Source organism: Arachis ipaensis, chromosome B09 (assembly GCF_000816755.2).
Source record: "Arachis ipaensis cultivar K30076 chromosome B09, Araip1.1, whole genome shotgun sequence".
Classification (NCBI taxonomy): domain Eukaryota; kingdom Viridiplantae; phylum Streptophyta; class Magnoliopsida; order Fabales; family Fabaceae; genus Arachis; species Arachis ipaensis.
Genome location: NC_029793.2, coordinates 20311081 through 20332388, shown reverse-complemented (window position 1 = coordinate 20332388; position 21308 = coordinate 20311081). Strand labels below are relative to the sequence as shown.

At 40.3% G+C, this 21308-nt stretch overlaps 1 protein-coding gene across 1 annotated transcript; it reads left to right on the top strand.

Annotated features, from left to right (window-relative positions):
• Positions 16564-18971, top strand: LOC107615164 (protein MAIN-LIKE 1-like). The gene is made up of 6 exons (XM_016317269.1): positions 16564-16635; positions 17045-17113; positions 17199-17941; positions 18056-18098; positions 18237-18404; positions 18492-18971. The coding sequence occupies exons 1-6, from the start codon at positions 16564-16566 to the stop codon at positions 18969-18971; spliced, it is 1575 nt and encodes a 524-aa protein (XP_016172755.1).

Here is a 21308-nt window from a genome sequence, read left to right as displayed (position 1 = left end):
GAACCATTCAATTCTCAAAAACTCAAAAGTCTTTCAAAATGGTTTATCTATGCTGAAACAAAATAGCCTTTCATATTTTATTCCAAACCCGAAACACAAAACTGAAATCAACCATCAGTTCATCTCATTCCAACCACGGCCCTAGGCCCAAACAACCCAACCAACTCTTAAGTTCATAATTCATAGTCAGCCATACGGCCCATAACTCATTCAGCAATCAGCCATAAATCAATATCTTACACAGCCATTCCGGCTCACGGTTCAATCCAGAACCAGCCATTATTCATAATCATACATAGCCATTCTGGCCCATAACAAAATAGCACTTTCACCATTCAACATCATCGAATTCATAAAACCGGCATTTAAGCCTCAAATCACTTTTCTCAAGCCATTTTGTTATCAAAACTCATATCCATTAACCGAACACAACAGCATACTAACGCGAGGCTCTCCGAAACATACTTACTGAAATGACAAAACAGGGCAGCTGCGAACTCCGAGCACGAAAGGCAAGCATGGATACACGACCCGATACTGAGGACTCAACGGCTGTTCTCGGCGGCGGAGGCAAGGTGCGGCGACACCCAGCGGCTCTTCCTCCCTCCACGCGACTCAGATGACCACTGCAGCAACAACCCGTGACTATGGTATTCTTAAAATTCAAAAGAAACAGAATCCATTAACAAGACCTTACCGGCAGTGCATTCCGATGATGGTAATGGCGTTTTCTGGCGGCAGAGACGGCGGAGCAGCTCGAAACGGCCAGCAACAGTGGCAGCGCTAACTCAGCACCAACATCCACCACCGTCACCACCTCCCTCTCCGGTCAAATCCAACGGTCGTAAGAGGATCAGCCTCAACTCGCGACGCCATCTTCTACTCCCTTCATGCTTGACTGCGGCAGATCTAGCAGAAAAGGGACCCTCGACGCCGCGGAACGGCGGCGGTCAGTGTCGCGTCGGTGGCGACTGGACGCAGCTCCTCCAGCTCGCGTCTCCTCTCCCAGCGTCGCCCAGTCTCGGCCTTCCTCCTCCTTCGAGTTCGGCGGAAATGGACCCACGGCGGCGCTGTGCTTCCTCCACGACTACGGGCCCGACGGTGGCGCAGCAGTGAGGACGACGGAGCTAGCGGCGAGTCCCTCTTTGCGCGACGCTGACAGTGCGGCTTCTCCCTTCCTCAAAGCTCGTCTCGCTCTCTCTCTTACTCAGACTAGATCGGCGGCTTCATGGTGGCGACGGCAAAGAGGCTCGCGACGGTGATAGGCGGTGACAAACCATGGCAGGGACGAGCTTCACGGTGGCAGGGCGAGCAAGACTGGTGACGACGCGGCGGCACGACGCAGCGGGCTTCCCGCCTCCTCTCATCAGCCACAACTCAGCCTCTCACTCTCTGCTCTGTTTCCGTTGGAGGGTTCTATGTGTGTGTGTTTACTGTTGCTAGGTTAGGTGAGGAGGAAGCCGGGTCGGGTACGGGTTACTGGGTTAGGGTTTCATTTTGAAAATTAGGGTTAAGGGCGTTATGGTAATTTCACATAAAATTGGGAATAATATAGTAATTGAAACCCAATGTAAATCCAACACTAATTGTATATGGAAAAATACTATTTGCTCATCAATTTTACAAATTATTTTCCATAAAATGCCCAAATCAAAATAATTAGAAATAATATAATTAAACCCTTTTATTTTTCAAAGTAACAGTATAAATATTTAAAATATTAATTGTTTAATCCAAATCATATAAAAATCCCTATTATTTCACAACTACCAACTTTATAATATAATTATAGCAAATAATCCAATAATTATCAAATTGGATAATAATCATAACTTATCTCAAATTCAATAAATCAAAACTTGCTTTAATTTTCTTTAATAGAGTAATTTCTGAAATTAAAGCTGCAGAAACACTTAATTTGAAATTAGCTAATGATAGCCCTTTTTTTTTTCAAAGGTTTTGGGTCTTACATTCTACCCACCTTATAAAAATTTTCACCCTCGAAAATTGATGCAAAACGAAAGAAATTTCATAACAGTTCACCCTTGAACGCATTTAAGGAAGAAGCAAAAATATCTCATCATATAAACATATATACGATTTTCAAATACTTTGGTTGTCATATGCATAAGGGTGCAAAGGCAGGAGTGTGATTGCAAAGCAAACGTTACAATGTAGGCTCAATGCAAAAGATAACATGGGTCAATCATGTGATAGCAGGGCAAAGCATCAAAGGCTATAAAACAGGATGGGGTTAAAACGACGTGCTCAACATCCGCACACTAGTCTCATATCAACCTCAAAGCTTCAACTTTCCAACTCCATCAAGCATTTTACAATCCCATACTCGATCATAAGCCTTACAACCGCAAACCCGTTCGCAAGGAACAAAACACCCACAACTCTTAACGTTGCACACCTACCGCTTCAATTTTCGTATGCACACATCACGTCTTAAAGAACTAACGCATCGCGTTACTACATATACAGATCGCACGTGATATCAAAATAATTCTCGAGTCTACTCAGAAGAATACGAGATCTTAGAAAAGAGAGACAAATGTCAAGGACAATACTCATAGATTTGAAAGAATATATCCAATTCCAAATAAACAAGGATGTTCAAACAATGAAGTTTGCTAGAAATAGATCAATTGACAACTTCAAAGATAACCCTTGGATCAAAGAAATTCAATAGGATCAATAGGAAGAAACCAGCGCATCAGTTTGAAACAAACTCAAGCTGAGTCGATGAAGTATGAGGTTTACAGAAGGAAATATTTCAAACCCATGACAAAGCTCACAGAACTCAAGAGCACGATTAAAATACTTCCGAATACTTTGTTCATAAAAGAATCGAAAACTTGCGGAAAAATCATTTCGCAGTCTGGAAGAAAGTCAAGTAATAAACATTCTTCAAGAGAGTAACAAAAGCATAAACGTGACTTTGCTATAATACAACTTCATGTTGAAACAGATCATGTAGAATTTTAAAAACAAGGTGCACACAAGTTTGGCTAAAAGCTAAAATATTTCCTGAAATATTTTAGAAAGATAGTTAGGTACACAGCTTAACCAAAGGCAATCATAAAACTCAGAAAAGAAATCAAATGCTTGTTCAAAAATTCTCAAAACTCATATACAAACAAGCGTGTATAAAATCATGGCAAAGACGAAAGAGAAAATTAAACTCTCTTTAGAAAGGAAATTCCGAGGTAAAAATTTGCTTACCATTTGGTAAGGAAATAGGTGGTGCGTTACAAACAAACCAATTTCCACTAAACAAGGGAGCTTTTTCAAAACCTCATTTAAAATGGCGCATGCCAACTTTAAATTAATTTCGTCAAAATTGGGCAATGGTTTCAATCTCAATCAAGCAACAGAAAATAAATTCCGTTTAATATTTCTTCAAAGAGAATTCAAAATTCCTTTAAAAGGTTCAAAACAAGACTCCAAAAGTGTTCTTGAAATCACCATCTCAAAAGAACATTCAAGAAGTTTAAGATGCACTAAAAAGAAGTCAAGCCTTGCAAGAAAGGATCTTAATTTAAAGTAGTTCAAACAAGATCCACTAGACATGAAACATTAAACAAGTTTCAAATTGATCCAAAAGAATACAAAAGTCATAGAAAAAGACAACTCAATCATTTGTAATTCCTCAATGAAAATTCTTTGACTAAAAACTCTTATAGAGATAATGAGAGAATAAATGATGCACTAATTTGAAACGAATCAAACTGACTCATATAAGAATGAGATTCACAAGAGAGGACAAACCAAGATCAATGGTAATGTTCACAAGATGTAAAAGATTAGTTAAAAACAGAATCGCGCATGACATTCATAGAGGTGAAAAGCTTAAGAAGGAGCGAGTCTGATTACAAGAAGAAAGCTATGAGTCCAATATTTTCAAAAGAACAACAATAGCATAAACCATGTAGTATGCTAAATCAAACTCAAATCAAAATGAATTAAGTAAAGTTTATCAAATGAAACTCAACCGGGATAAAAGCGAGAAATCCCCTTTCTTTCCAGAATGTTGAAAAATACCCCAAATACATAATCAAATGAAGATGTACATTGGAACTATTGTAAAATTACTAGAAAGTCAAATTTACTTTTAAAGTAAGTGCAATTCCGTAAACCAGTAAAAGTACAGGCGAGGTATTAGAAAGAAATAGTTGTTAAACTGTATAAATAATCTCAAAGTCTCATATATAGAAAAGTATATATCTAATCAACAGCAATTTATAAAATCTCAAAATTGGCTGTGATCACTGTCAAGTAAGAGAAAAACTGAATTAACAATTTCTCAAAGAATGGACTCAGAACCCGGAGTTAAAAGGCACAGCGCATTAAGACAGGTTCAAAGCTATATAAAAAAAAATACATGAATCAAGAAGAACTCAAACAGAGGAAGATAGACGTAACAAGGATTCCAAACAATCATATGCAATTAAGATCAAACAAGAATGCATATGAATAGAGGAATAGAGTTGAAAAATCAAACTACTTTTCAAAAGGATTAGCAAACAAGAACTTCAAATTAGGACATAAAGGAACAGGTCGACTCGAACAGAATTCAAGACACACAACTGAATAGTCTCGAGAAATAGTTTCTAACGTTCCCAAAACCCGCAATTCGCTTTGCTCAAAACTCGTATATCATCTATGATAACCCATTAGTGCTTTCATATACATAATTCACTAGTATTAAGCCGGCCAAACTTAATATCAAGAATTATGCAATGCAAGTCTAACAGTGTTAATCAATAGACCGTCATGTGCATAAAGCTCTAATTCTCGTCATTCGACAAGACCTAATACATGACAAACACTCAGAGTATGCAATTGAAGCATAGTCAGTCCATTCCTCAGGCTCTACAAGAAGAACTGCTCTGATACCATAATGTAACACCCTAACTACCAAAGCTCACACTTCCGGCTGCGCGACTCTGATAGTTCGGACATTAGGACGACTTTTATATTATTTAATACTAAAATATGAGCCTGTTTAAAACTTTAAGTCGCAATACCGATCCAAAAATACTTTCATCCGATATCATACATCCATAAATACCATACAACTTACAAAACTCATAAAGAGTACATCCATATATATATACATACATATATATAAGTAATATTACAACCATAATCCAATGCAATTCCTATCCCTCTTATAGATTATATCAAGATAAAGGCGAGGGTACAATAAACCATAGCTAAAGCAATACAGAGCATCTCAACAATAATTAAATAAGCTCTTCGTAACTTCTGCGCCCATATCCTGAAAGGGAAAAAATGTAGGGGGGTGAGAACATCATCCTCGAAAGGGTTCTCAGTAGAGGGTTTTTGGAAATTACTGTAATAGGATACGTGAGTATAAACCGTACCAGTGATTAATAACCGTCTTATGCCTCCTTTTCAAAAACAACGGTTAATCACCAAGTACACAATATCTCACATCAGTACCCATATGTAATAATTCCAATAATAAACTATAGTTTTTGGAAAGCGCCTCTACCTCAAAACGCAATTCCATAATCCAAACGCCTCATCAAGTCCTTTCCGCCTCAACCCGAACTGACGGCAACCAAAACCTCAGCTCCAAGTCACGTTCACAATAACCATGGCAACACTAATCGCAACATACAATAATCAGGACTCGACCCCACGTTATCAAAACTCATATCCATTAACCGAACACAACAGAATACTAACGCGAGGCTCTCCGAAACATACTTACTGAAATGACAAAACAGGGCAGCTGCGAACTCCGAGCACGAAAGGCAAGCATGGATACACGACCCGATACTGAGGACTCAACGGCTGTTCTCGGCGGCGGAGGCAAGGTGCGGCGACACCCAGCGGCTCTTCCTCCCTCCACGCGACTCAGATGACCACTGCAGCAACAACCCGTGACTATGGTATTCTTAAAATTCAAAAGAAACAGAATCCATTAACAAGACCTTACCGGCAGTGCATTCCGATGATGGTAATGGCGTTTTCTGACGGCAGAGACGGCGGAGCAGCTCGAAACGGCCAGCAACAGTGGCAGCGCTAACTCAGCACCAACATCCACCACCGTCACCACCTCCCTCTCCGGTCAAATCCAACGGTCGTAAGAGGATCAGCCTCAACTCGCGACGCCATCTCCTACTCCCTTCATGCTTGACGGTGGCAGATCTAGCAGAAAAGGGACCCTCGGCGCCGCGGAACGGTGGCGGTCAGTGTCGCGTCGGTGGCGACTGGACGCAGCTCCTCCAGCTCGCGTCTCCTCTCCCAGCGTCGCCCAGTCTCGGCCTTCCTCCTCCTTCGAGTTCGGCGGAAATGGACCCACGGCGGCGCTGTGCTTCCTCCACGACTACGGGCCCGACGGTGGCGCAGCAGTGAGGACGACGGAGCTAGCGGCGAGTCCCTCTTTGCGCGACGCTGACAGTGTGGTTAGTGGATTTAGGTCTGTTTATTTGCACTGTTCTTGTTTCTGTTTTATCATAATTGCAAATCTGCTATTGCTGTAATCTTGTTCATATGCCGTATTTCTTATATATTGCTGCTCTTTACATTGAATTTTCATGTTTATATTCATTATATGTACCTGCAGCTTGATTTTTTTTAACTCATATGAACTGTTTATTTGCTGTTTATTTTCCGGATAAATCCAATTTTAGCCGGAATGCTGCCCAAATTTTTATAAATCTTTTTTACTTCCATTCATGTTTTGATTTTGGGATCTTGAACTCTGTTTTTCACTGCTTTAACCAAACCATTCATGAATGCCAGGGCATGTATTCTTATCCTCTTTGATTTCCTGGTTCCTAAACTGCAATTTCGATGTTTGATTCCTATTTTTGCCTTCTTTATCTCTATTTGAATCATCATCAAACTGTCTTACCTGTTTGAATATGAGTTACCTATAGCTTCTACCTGTGATTACTTGTAACTTGAACTATTTTCATTATGCCTCTTACTTTAACACATTTTTCACTAACTCGCTAATTTTAACTCTAACCAACCTAACCTTTCTTTCACTTTCTTTTAACATTCTAATAAAGGCATGATGTTAATTTTTCTATTTAACTTGCATTCAATAACATTTTGGATTGTGATTTCTTCTTTTCACTCCTATACCAATCCTAAATGCACATTTTACTTAACTCATATTCCTTATCCTATTGCTCCCTTGCCACTTTGCGTTTTCTTTGATTATTTGCCTATTTGCTTTCCCATTTTTATTATATCCTGGTTTTCTGTTTTTCAGGATGTCGGATTCCCATAGAAAGGGAAAAGGCAAGGCCACTACTGGAAAAAGGAAAAGAGGAGAAGCCTCCGTGTCTATCATCGACCTCATGCATGATGCCTCCTTGCGGGAGAAAAATTTTACCCAGCAGGAGAAGGCCGACCAGCTGCTCCCTACTACTGATCCAATAAAATTTGCAAACCGATACTGTGAGCTGAGGTATCCGGTGTTTGCAAACTCTAGGCACCTATACCTGGAGCGGACTTTGAAGATCCCAGAAGAACTCCAGCAATACACCTCTGATCAGATCAAACGAAGAGGCTGGTTCTTTCTGGAGAGACCTCTGACTGAGGTTAATGCATCTTGGGTTAGGGAATTCTACTGCAACTATTTCAAAACTTCCCTAGATGCAGTGAACCTCAGAGGAAAGCAGATTTTGGTTACTGAGGAGGCAATAGAAGAGGTTCTGAAGCTTCTGCCTAAGACTGACCAGACAGATGGCTATCAGAAAGCTGAGGAGGATATGCGCTATATGCGTTTTGACTGGGATGCAGTCAAGGCCCGGATTGCCCTTGACCCGTCAGTTCCTTGGATCATGGGTCAAAACACCACCATGCCCAAAGGGATCAAGCGGATTTACCTGAACGATGAGGCTCGGCTATGGCATCAGATATTCAGCAACTACATTATGCCGAGTACTCACGAGACTGAGATACCTGCCGCTATGATCACCCTCCTTTGGTGTGTGATGGAGGGTAAGGACCTGTACCTGCCACGCTTTATTCAGCACTATATGGCCAGGGTCCACATCCGAGGCACTCTTCCCTTCCCATACTTGGTTACATAGCTGGGCCGTCGAGCTGACGTGCCATGGGAGGATGTTAATGAGAGGCCACCCGCCGCGGACTGCAGGAAGATCATTCCTCACAGCAGGAACTTCCTGGCCTTGGGTTACAGACCTCCTTTCCTGACTGCCACTGCTGATGATACAGCTACACCATCTGCCGGTTCCTCTTCTTCCACTGCACCACCTACCCCTGCCACCACCACTGCACCTCCACCTGCCACAGAGCCTGTCTATCATCTGGTGCACCACTTGTTTCGACGACTTGACCAGATGGAGCATCACAACAAGCGACGCTATGAGCACCTGAAGCTGATGATTCGATCCGGCGACATCCCCTCTGAGCCCGACACACCATCCGAGGCATCTGAGGAGGAGGCGAATGAGCCCGAGGCAGAGACCCATCCCCAAGGAGAGGTAGAGCAAGCAGACACCCAGCAGGCAGTACCCCAACAGATCCAGGCTGCGGATCCTGAGATCCCCATCCAGACAGCCCCTCCTCCGCAGCAGTCAGACCCTCAGCCAGTCACCACCACAGAGACACCAGCTATCATTCCTACCAGTGATGACATCCCTTCACACCCGGCTTGACTGAGCATCAGGGACGATGCTTCATTTTAAGTGTGGGGAGGTCGCCATCTCTGGCGTTTTATTTTGGTGAACCATTACATACTCTTTTCTTTTATTTTGGATATTTTTCTGTATTTTTCTTTTTATTGTTATTTTCTGAGTACTTATACATTGCTACTTTTATGTATTTTTACTCTATTTATGCATTTTGCATTTTAGTCATATCTTAGTTATTTAGTTTAGTTTGCAATTCTAACTTATTAGTGGATTAACTAGTATAGCTTACCCTTTTTAGCATAAGACAGCTTAGTTTAAATTGAAAAATATAAAAAGGAAGTAAGCTAGGAAATTGAACATAACAGATTTAAATCCATAAACCTTGTATATATAGCATTACATCACATAGTTAAGTTAACAACATTTCATCAGGGAGAAACACTAAAACTCTAAAGCCATTCAATATAAGTTTTACATTGAGAATAATGAGAATTTTTAACTAAACTTGCATGACATACATAGGTGATAAACGATTTTTGAGCTAGAGAACACATAGCCTGTGAGTTTTGAGCTTAATTGTATGGTTACATTTAAACCATAATTTTTATTCCTGTGTGTTCCGCCCTTCTTTTACATTATGATATTCTTTACTTTGTTTTAATCTATATGTCCAATTATAAAATATAGAATATAGAATATAGATACATACCAAAAGAGTGATTGAGGCCATCATTTGATTTTAGCTCACTTATCCCAAAACAACCTACCTTTCACATTACCCTTGTTAGCCCCCTTGAGACTTTAAATTCCCTTTTATTCTATCAGCCACACTACTAGCCTTAAGCAGAAAAACAAAATAAAATCCCAAGTTGAATTCTTGGTTAGCTTAAGATAGAAAATTATGAATAGTTTAAATGTGAGAAACCTATTGGGAATATGGATGATAAAAATAAAAGGTAGAAGAGTTGAAAAGAATAAAATAACTCAACTAAGAAATTTTTGGGAAGCATGCTCATGAGAAATCAAAGTGATTAAATTACCATGTGTATTAAAATTTTTTTTTTCAGTATTTGATAAAAGGGATACAAAAGAATTCCCCAAATGCAAAAATAAAAACAATACACATGGAATAAGAACAAAAGTTGAAACATGAGCATGTAACATCCAAAAGTGGGAAAAGTATGGGAAAATAGGTAAAGAAATTCTGTTTTACTAAGTATGTATGTTAGGTGAGATCTTAGTCTAATTAAGGATTCACTTATTAGCTCACTTAGCCTTATACATATACCCTTACCTTTACCTTGGCCACATTACAACCTTAATTAAAGACCTCATGATTTTTGGTATGACTGTATTCTATAATTGTTGATTGGTTAGATGAAGAACAAGTTATAGGAAGGAAGAATAAAAAAGGAAGAATAGAGTGATTAACCCAATAAACACTGAGTGACTAGAGAGTAAACACAAATTCAGTGAGGGTTCAATAGCTCATTAACATTTATCTCTGTTTGAATTATCTATTGTCTTGCAAGTCCATAAAATGCTTTTTCTCCCATCTCAATTGTAAAAGTGCTTATTGATTATCTAAGGCTTGGCTATATATACATATATGACTCCTTGAAAATGTGAATTAATTTAACTACCTGTAAGCTTTATATGTGAGTGAATAAATTGGAATTGTATGATGCATCATTCATTTAGGTAGTTGCATTTAGGTTAGATTACATTGCATGACATTCCATCACTTTAACCTTACTTATTACCTTGGATTTAGCATGAGGACATGCTATTGTTTAAGTGTGGGGAGGTTGATAAACCCATATTTTACGATGTATTTTGTGCTTAATTTGAGTGATTTATTCAATCCTTCAACCAATTATTCATGTTAATTGCATGGTTTTACTCTCCTTCCTTATTATGTGATGTATGTGAAAAACATGTTTCCTATGCTTTTAAATTAATTATTTTAATCACCTTTAATTCCATTCGATGCCGTGATTAGTGTGTTGAGTAGTTTTCAGATCTTTTAAGGTAGGAATGACTTAAAGGATGGAAAGGAGACATACAAAATTGGAAGGAAAGCACAAAATGGAGCTTCTGAAGAAATTAGCATCCACGCGATCGCATGGGCGATGCGGACGCATGCCAAGCGCAAAGAAGCAGTGACGCGGTCGCATAACTGACGCGACCACGCGCCTTAAGCAGAACGTATATGACGCGGTCGCATGACTGACGCGACCGCGTGGCAAGGAAAAGCTCCGAATGACGCGACCGCGTGACCCACGCGGACGCGTGACAAAGGCCACGCACCAGAAATTGCAGAAAACACTCATAGCGAATTTTGAAGCCCTTTTTGGCCCAAATCCAAGTCCAAAAGGCATAGACCAGAGGTTATGAAGTGGGGGAATGCATCCATTCAGAGGGAGCTCGCCAATTTTCACTTTCCATGATTTAGATTTAGTTTGAGAGAGGTTCTCTCCTCTCTCTCTCTCTCTTAGGATTAGGATTTATGACTTCTCTTAGTTTTTAAGAGTGACTCTCGATCCAGGTTTAATATTTACTTTAATCTATGTTTCTATGCTACTTTTACTTTAATGCTTTTATTCGTATCTATAGATGTTGCCAAATTGGCTTATGAACCGTTTCCATGTTATGATTTGAATTAATGATTATTTGAGGTATTTTAGTTTATTATTGTTCTCTTTGAATTAAGATATTTTTGCTTCCCATCTAAGGACATTTTTATTCCAGCAATTTTACTTTTTCCCCTTTAGGTCTTGGTTAAGAAATCAGTAACTCAACATTATCAAACTCAGCATAATTGATAATCGCTATCTTGCTAATTGAACTGAACTTCAATAATCCCAACTTTTTCTTAGGAAATAAATAGGATTCGAAGGTCAAACTAATTAGTCTCTTGACTTTTCTTTGCTTTAAAGGTTAACTAAGAGGAATTAAGATTCAACTTTCATTATTGTTGAGAGAGATAACCAAGTTGGACTTCCAATTTCTCTTACCCTGCCAAAAGTTGCTTTACAGTTATTTATTGATTTTAATTGCCATTTAAATCACTTGCTTCTCATCTTCTAAACCCCGATTACAACCTTTATAGCCAATAATAAGAACATACTTCCCTGCAGTTCCTTGAGAAGACGACTCGAGATTTGAATACTCGGTTAACAATTTTTAAGGGGTTTGTTACTTGTGACAACCAAAATGTTTGCACGAAAGGAATTTTTGTTGGTTTAGAGATTATATCTACAACGCGACTATTTTTTATGACATTCTTTACTGGCAAAAGTCCTGTTCGTCAAGGAGACTTTATTTTTAACCACTTAATCACAAAAGTGTATATATATATATATATATATATATCAACATAACTTTATATACACAGACTTATTCAAAGAACCTCAATTACAAGTCCTACCCCTCTAAAAGCCAAAATAATAGTCGACGAGGGAAAAATAAATTCTAAACTCAACTCGTGAATATAATCTTCTATGCTCCTGTAGCTCCGCACTAAACCTTCGCACCTGTAGCTAAAAGGGGTGGAAATAGGGGGTAAGAACTGGGAAGTTCTTAGTAGGGTTGGAGTTAGAAGTTAAGTTCATTTTATTATGTTCTCAGTCAATAACAATAGTCAACAAAGTATAATCTAACTCAACAATTACAGAACATAGAATCCAATCACAAGCACACACAATAATAAAAAACACAATCACAAACAAATATACGCAAACAAGTATGATGCATGTCTAGTCCTATACAGGCCATGAGCTCTTGTGTCGGTTTGTTGCCCGATTCCCGACACTGGGCCTGAGATAAGCGTTTCATACCGCCATCCTTATCTCAACCAACGTCCCCTCCATGAGCGTTACGCATCGCCGTCCTCATGGGAGAACCTTTCTTTCGGTCTCCAGTGAGTGTTACGCATCGTCATCTTCACTGAGCCATCCCTATAGTATCAAGTGAGCATTACACATTGCCGTCCCCACTAGATACTTGGCACTAAGACCCAAATAACACTCAATTTCTTTTTAATCTTTACTCTCTACTCTACTGCGGTAGAGATCCCTTTAATTAATACTTTCTTTTCTATCTGCTCTACTGTGGAAGACGTTCATTAAAATCTTTTCAGTCATTGCTCTCTACTCTTCTGTGGCAGAGATCCTTTTACTTAATGCATCCTTCTCATCACTGCTCTCTACTCTTCTGTGTCAGAGATCCTTTTACTTAATACATCATTCTCTCTTTGTTATTTTACTTTTCTTTTCTTTCTCATCTTTCTCTTTTATTTTCTTACTTTTTTTCTTTCTCTCTTCTTTTCTTCAATCTTTTAATTCTTTATCATAATTCGACTTCACATTCTTCCCTCACCTTTTCCTAAGTGTCTTATGGAAAAGAATTATAAAGTACTTTAGTTAAGTCTGCGTTCTCTAAAGTTTTTAAGATTTTTTTTGTTTACTCTTCTCTAACTTAAATATTCTTAATGTTGAGTTTGGAAAACTTGTGCTTAATTAAAATGATGATCAAACATTATTAAAATATTGATTAGAAAATTATTAAATTGTTATTTGCTTCCAATAGTTTGTTTAATGTGTATGTTAGTGTGCAGGAAATAAAATGAGTTTTCAATTGGGTCAAAAGGTAATATAAGTCCAACGTATTATTAATCAAGCCTTGTGCAAAATTAAATCAAGTGGCTGAGTGCTAAGAAGCCCAAAACCGTCCAGGCCCATCATAAATTAAAGAAAGAAGCAATTGACCTAAGTCTTCAAGCATGCTTCGGTTACCCACTTCCATGGACTAATGGATTTCAAATTTTAACTCAATTAAGTTCATGCCTTGATAACTGAAAAGATAAAATTCAATTTGGTTAATTGCATGCATAGGTAACCCAAACTCAAAATTAAATTGAGTTTATTGTGCATTGAAAGCTTTGTCTCTTCTCTCTCCTCTCTCTTGTCTTTCGGTCATGTCAACAGGAAAGAAGAAGATAGAAGTTATCAGAGAAAGTCATCGGAAGCCTAATGGAAGAAAAGGCTAGGATAAAGAAAGGCTAGTGAAGTTCATCTCAGAAGATAGATCTAAAGTAAAGTAAGGCAAAATTTTTGCCATTGAAAACAAGATTTGAAGAAAAATTTCAAGATTTTCCATACCAAGAAAAGAAAGGATCTGCCTCTGTCAGAGAGGAAGATCTCAGTTGCAAAAGTTCACTTCCATTTTTTTTCATCAAAGAAAGAAGGTAGCCACCGAGCTACACGTAGGAAGAAGCAAAAATGAAAAGCAAGGAGCTGTCCTGGGTCAGAGGTTGATCAAGGGTCCGAATTCATTTTTGGAGCTAAAGTTAAGATCAAAGGTTCAGATTGAAGGATCTTGATGAAAATGGTTGAGAGAGGTACATGCATGTTAGTTTTTAATTTTTCCTTTCTCTTCTCTTTGTCCGAATCGAAGCTTTTTTGGGTTGGAGAAGAAGTTGCTTGGTTGAACCGATTTCAACCTTGGAAGCTTCCCCTTTTATAATAAGGGTGAACGGCCAAGGGTTGAGATCAAGGAGAGAAAGCGTAAAGCACAGAGTTCTCATAGCTACCCAAGCTTCTTGAGTTCTTCTCCTTCAAAGATGTTCATTTTATTTTCTTTTTCTTAGTATTGTCTGTCTGGGTCTCATGGTAAAAGGCAAACATTGTGAGGTTTGTAAAAAAAAGCCAGTGAGAGGAAAAAGACAGTGATCAATATTAGAGAAAAAGCCATAGATGTCTCAGAATTTCTTTGTACATCTGTATGTTGTGTTTCATGATCCTGTGAGGATTCCCTTGTAAGTTGGGTTAGCACTTTGCGGTTGAAAGCTAGGTTTTGAGTCCTAGTCAAATTCAGATTGAGTGTAAAAATTAGGTTTATCCCTGATAGGATTAGGTAGATCCTAGGAAAAGAATTGGTGTTTGTAATCTTGTAAAAGATAGTGAAATTCCATCATTGTTGTGATGGAGACTGGAAGTAGGTTGCATTGCACTTAGCAGCTGAACTAGGATACTTCTTGGTGTGATTCTCTCTCCTCTGCTCCTTCTCTGTTTCTGGTTCACAGGAGGCAAAATGAAAAATATCTCTCAACTTGCTACGAGACAAAACAAAAATATCTCTTAAGTTGTTATAAGACAAAAAGTAAAAATATCTCCGAAGTTCTTTTAAAAGGCAAAAAGTAATATTCAGCAAAAAGGGAGACTAAGATTCAACCCTCCCTTCTCTTAGCCATTGATTACCATCACTTAATAAAATGATAATAATAATATAAAATAATGATTTATTTTAATATAAATGAGTAATTTTAAAGAAGTATTTAAAATAATATTTATAATCTTCTTTCAAAACTTAGTTATAAAACCTTATTTTTAAACTTTTATTAATTACTTTCTAAATCACAAACTTTTAATATTCTATTTTTAATCTTAATATTATATAAAATTATATTTGAACCCTCATTTATTTTCATATTTATAAAAATAACCCTGAACTTTTATAAAATACCCATTTTATCTCTAAACCTTTACCAAAAATACCCAAAACTTATATAATTACAAATTGTACCTCAATTTTTATATACAAATACAATGTTACCTTTCGAAAATAAAGTTTAAATACTAAACTTACTCTTATACCAAAACCGAAACCCTTAGCCATTTTCTTTCAAAATATTACTTGTGCTTTAATCCGTTCTCGAGTTTTTCGGTTACCAAATTTCGTAACTTTTGATTTATCTCGGCCATCACACCCCACCAATTTATAATTTATTCTCAACGATATTCTAGCTCCAAAAATCACCAAAATAATTCAGTCCCTACGGGTTTTATCACAGCCAAGCCATGAACTTCACAAATACATCAATATATCACATAAATTCAACATAAACTCAATCAGACTCAAACAATAACCAACCCAATCAATATTCACTTATCAAATTCATAATTATAAAGTTATCAAACCCCTACTTTCGTACGAAATCAAAATACTCGAAGCTCCAGAGAAGCTTTCTGACTGAGCTGTTAAAAAAGGAAACATCAGAAATTGTCTGTGCCTCCTAGAACTCCAATTGGCCAAACTCAAAGAAAAAAGAAGCTATGCATCGTCAACTTTCGCCGAACAAAAGTGACACCAACACGTAAAAGAGAAAAATAAAAAACACTTTTATCATATTAGAATTTTTATTAGAATTACATATCTCAAAAAATCAAAGCCAAAAGATCAAAGGAAGTCACGGTTCTTCCCTCACCCTGGTCTCTCTTTCTTTCCTTTCTTTCCTTATGATTCGGTGATTCAGTAGAAAGTGTGCAAGATTGATGATGGTGATTAAGGCATTAAGATGTCATTGGTTATATATATATGCCATCCACGTTTCATATCTTTCTTTTCCTTTGATTATATACACATATATATTTATTAGGGTAAAAAACAGATATAAGCCAAGGGGTGGCTTATATTACGCAAATCAGCCAAATGAGATTCTCATTCATCAATCAACCAAAGCACACTTTAATGTAATTCGAATCAATAAAATTCGAATTATAGTTCTTCATAATTCGAATCGACCTAGCTCGAATTATTCCCAACCATTGCGCCAAAGTAGTTCGAATCAAGTTGGAATGAATTATTGAAGCATAATTCAAATTATGTCAATTCGAATTACTAACATCATGTGAATAGAAGAAAGTTCGAATCATGTTGATTCGAATTACTCCCTTTTTGTTTTAAATGGTAATTCAAAATGTGTTGATTCGAATTACAAGGGAGTCACCTATATAAGGAGTTCGAACCAAGGTCATTCTAATCAGTTTTCCATTCTCATACCCCACCAAATCCCGGAGAAAACGACCTAGAATCGGGCCGACAAAGACTCGAACGGCATATTAAGGCGATGGGGGACGATCCGGGGAGGCTGTATCGTTTGGATGGAGTTGCTCATATCGCCAAGGTGATCAACGACGAGGTCAGTGGTTTTTTATAGTGGTTTTTGATAGTGGTTTATGATAGTGGTTTATAATAGTGGTTTATGATAGCGGTTTATGTTAGTGGTTTATGAAAGCGGTAGTGCAAGTGGTTTATTTTAGCAGTTTTGCATGCAGTTTTATTGGCAGTTTATGTTAGTGGTTTGGATTAGTGGTATTGCATGCGGTTTATTTCATAGGTTTTGTTTGCGATTTTGTCGATGGTTTATTTTAGCGGTTTATGTTAGCGGTTTAGGGTGGTGGTATCGGAGGTGGTTAACTGAGTGGTTTTGCATGTGGTTTTCTCTAGTGAAATTGCATGTGATTTATGTTAGTGGTTTTTTGGATGCGGTTTTATGATGCATTTTCGCTAGTAGTTTACTACATTTTGCTTTTGCATGTGGTTTTTAGAAGCGGTTTATGTTTGCGGTTTACGTATGCAATTTTGGTAGTGGCTTACTATATCTTCTATTTCATGTGGTATTTGTTACTTCTTTACGTCGTGAATTGTATATGTTAGTGGTTTTGTAATTCATTTTAATTATGCGGTCCATGTAATGCGCAGCCCCGGCGTTGCATATCGAGCATGCGGCGGCAGCAGGGGATGCAACTTGATGAGAGGTACATTCCGTACTTGCAGATGGCCAGATTATATCATCTTGCACGACTGAACGACAGATGGTTCCGATTAGACGAGCCCTTTGTGAGTGTATTCGTGGAGCGGTGGCGTCTGGAGACGCACACATTTCACATGCCGTTTGGAGAGTGCACGATCACGCTTCAGGATGTTGTGTACCAGTTGGGGTTGCCTGTGGACGGACATTACGTCAGTGGTTGCCTGATAGACTTCCACGTATACATACAGGGTGGCCGGCCAGCTTGGCAGTGGTTCCAGAAGTTGCTCGGTGTGTTACCTCCGGCGAACCAAATTCAAAAGTTCGCAGTGAACTGCACCTGGTTCCAGGAGACATTTGGAGAGTGCCCCGAGGAGGCCGATGAGGAGACAGTGAGGCGCTTTGCCCGTGCCTATATCATGATGTTGTTGGGCACCCAGCTGTTTGCCGACAAATCCGGAAATCGTATTCACATCAGATGGCTACCGTTCGTGGCTAGGCTTGAGGAGATGAGTGGCTACAGCTGGGGGTCGGCGGCACTAGCATGGTTGTACCGGTGCATGTGCCGATTGGCCAACAGACATGTCGTGAAGTTAGCTGGACCGTTACAGTTACTTCGGTCCTGGATCTTTTGGCGGTTTCCTAGATTTAGGCCTGCTGGGTATGATGCGTTTAGCTGGCCCCTGGCCTCGAGGTAGCACTATCGCAGTCTACTATGCATCTTTATTTTATTTATTTCCAGTTTCGCCTGTAATGTTATACTGTTTTGAATCATTCATGAATGCTACCATGTTGACGTCGTATGCAGGTGGTCAGGTTACAATCTTAACGTTAGCGAGAATGGACCTCAGGTGTAGATGACTCGACTGAGGATTGACATGTTACAAGCTAGGGATGTGAGTACGCTAACCTCCTATGTATAGTTAGTGCTTTTTTCAGTTTATATGGTCTAACGATTTGGTCTAACGAATTTGATGTGCTTTTTTCAGTTTATATGGATGCCCTATAGCACACCCGACGTCCTTCAGGTTGTCCATCCGGAGGTGCTGGAGCCTCGTCATACGATGTTATGGCGGTGTGTGACGTCACTGATATATTTTGCGGTGGTTGAGTGGCATCAGGTTGATAGGGTGTTACCGCAGTTCGGAGGCGTACAGGCCCGCCCGCAGCCCGCCCTGAACATCGACTTCTTGATGTCGAAGGACGGGAGAGGTGGTGATCGTTGATTCCCATCCCACTTGCAGCACTGGCATCTTCACTGGGAGACACGTGCGGATCACGTTCTACGGTTCGACGTTGTTGCTGATCCGGGACCCTCACATGACTTCTTGGACTGGTGGCATCAGCACGGAAAGAGGTTCTTGTCACCTGAGATGTACTTGGGGGATTCGAGAGCCATTCCTATTCCGGTTGAGGCAATACAGAGGGGTGCCGGCCGAGTACCTGATATGGACCGAGTTGACGACGTTTTTGATAGGCGTCGGGTTGAGAGGAGAGCTCGAGTCGGGACACGACGGAGCCATCGTGACTGGATGTGGCTGGACCAGGCTATGGAGGAGGGTGACGAGGCAAGTAGGGGTGGTGGTCGACGACGAGGGCATGGAGGCAGGAGGAGAGGGGTTGCTGCAAGGCAGGATCACGATGATCGTGGTGAGGATGCCGCTGGAGGAGGGGATCCAGTGGGGGGTGTTAGGCCCGATCATGGCGGGCATGGTGGAGAGTGATATGGGTCCGGTATAGGAGATCCTTTGAGACATGGTGACGCTGGACTTGGAGAGGGCCCGCTCGGATATTACTTCGTTGGTGTTCCCGGTGACGACCAGGCACTTCAGGAGAGTACGCCATGGGTGAGTCCGGGATCCATGTATGCAGACTTTCTTGCCGGTGATGGGATTGATGCGGATTTCGGTGGATCACATTTTCTAGATGAGATCAGCATCATCATGCAGGAGGATGAGGCTGCCCGTCGACGGTGTCAGATGACAGGGACACAGGCACCGTTAGATGTCGATATGAATGAGCCTCCCTCCGTGGCTGCTGTTCAGACTTTCGCCTTGGGTGGGACCCCACCATCCGCACATACTGCTGGGTCATATTCAGTTGCCGGACCGTCTTCATCCTGACCCGTACATGTCCAGCCTAGGACGCCTGCACAGCCAACCCCGGAGGACGAGGAGGATGAGATCGAGGATGAGGAGCCACTTATCCGGAGAGGTCAGAGGACACGGGTTCCACGACGTTGCTTCACGGGGTCGCACCTATTTAGATGATATGTGTATCGTGTTGTATGTTATTTCATTATCAGTGTTGTATGTTATATATTTTCGTTTATGTATTTCGTTATCCGTGTTGTTTCGTAGCCACCCTTAGTTTATCAGTTCATGTATGAGTGCGTTTCATATTGCGTTATTTTGTATCAGTCACTATGAAAACACATGTATGTACTTTGCTTATTTAACTTATTTCCATAATTAGTAAGACATGTAAAACACATGCCTTTTACGGTTACAATTTTTCATCATTGAACACCGACTACTTAGCAAACCTATAACATCGGTGTCTAAAAAAAAAGTACAGATAATCAAACTAATACAAATAAGAAGACAACACCACACATTCCTATTCATTTCTCCCAGTATGGCTGGGTCCTCTGGCCTGTGGGCAACTCCGACGAGTGTGTCCAGGTTGCCGACAGCGGCCACATCTCTTAGGCCGGTTCGGATTTGCCTCATCCATATTGGTCCGTATCCGAGTGGACCTGGGACGACCCTCCCTCGCACGCCTCTTGTTCGAGTCCGGTATCACGGTCGGCCCGTCATATAGTGGCCAAAAACCCTCCAGAATGGGAGGTGTGAATCCCATCCGATAAACACTGAAGACCGAACTAAGACGATACACCTGGTGAACGTATGGCTGCCAAGTAACCCGTGAGTAGGCACAGCATACCAATGCGTGCGGACACGGGAAATGAAGTGCCTGGAAGTATCCACAGGCACATGTATGAGAACCAAGTGAGACCCTGTAGCTACCCAGTGAGAACGAACCAGTCGGAGTCTTCTCTGCCACGGTGTACTCCGAGTTATCCCTGTCGTATACAGTCACGGTGAAGCACATCGCCGTCTTCAAATTGGCCTCGATACACTTCACCAGGTGTTGACTGAATTGTTGTCCGGTACCCAGCTGGGCCTCGGCCTCTCTCCCCTTGCGGACAAATAGTTCGGCCAACCTTCCGTATGTGTCCTTCACTAGCGAGCACACAGGGAGGTTCCTGACACCCTTCAGGATTGAGTTCACACACTCAGAGATATTGGTCGTCATCTGCCCGAATCTGCGCCCCTCATCACAATACTGTGTCCACAATGAATACTCAATCCGGTTCGCCCAGTCACATATCGCCGAATTTTCAGAGCGCAGAATGTCAAACCAGTAATCGAACTCGACCTCGGTCTTAGCATATGCGGCGTTCAAAAGAAGCCTTCGAGCGTCTTTGCCCTTGAAGATGAGGGCGAAATTTGCAGATACGTGTCGAATGCAGAATGCCCGGTATGCAGCTGGAGGTAGCTGGTACGCGGAATCGTGATTACACTTTAATTATGTAAAATTCATTGCTCTTTCTTTCCCTGGAAATGGCGCCAAAAATATGATGCCAAGACCATGGTTCACAACTCCGTGTAACTAACCAGCAAGTGCACTGGGTCTTCCAAGTAATACCTTACGTGAGTAAGGGTCGAATCCCACGGAGATTGTCGGTATGAAGCAAGCTATGGTAACCTTGTAAATCTCAGTCAGGCGGATATCAAACAGTAATGGGTTTTCGAAAATAAATAATAGAATAGGGATAGAGGTACTTATGTAAATCATTGGTGAGAATTTCAGATAAGCGAATGGAGATGCTTTTCGTTCCTCTGAACCTCTGCTTTCCTGCTATCTTCATCCAGTCAGTCTTACTCCTTTCCATGGCTGGCTTTATGCAAGGGCATCACCGTTGTCAGTGGCTACATCCCCTCCTCTCAGTGAAAAATATGCTCACATGCTCTGTCACAGCACGGCTAATCATCTGT

Excerpts from the sequence above, each read along its gene's own strand:
- LOC107615164 (XM_016317269.1), top strand. The coding sequence starts at position 16,564 with ATGGGGGACGATCCGGGGAGGCTGTATCGTTTGGATGGAGTTGCTCAT. Across the intron at positions 17,114-17,198 it reads TATATCTTCTATTTCATGTG|CCCCGGCGTTGCATATCGAG; the intron begins GTATTTGTTACT and ends TGTAATGCGCAG. Across the intron at positions 18,099-18,236 it reads TTAGCGAGAATGGACCTCAG|TTTATATGGATGCCCTATAG; the intron begins GTGTAGATGACT and ends TGCTTTTTTCAG.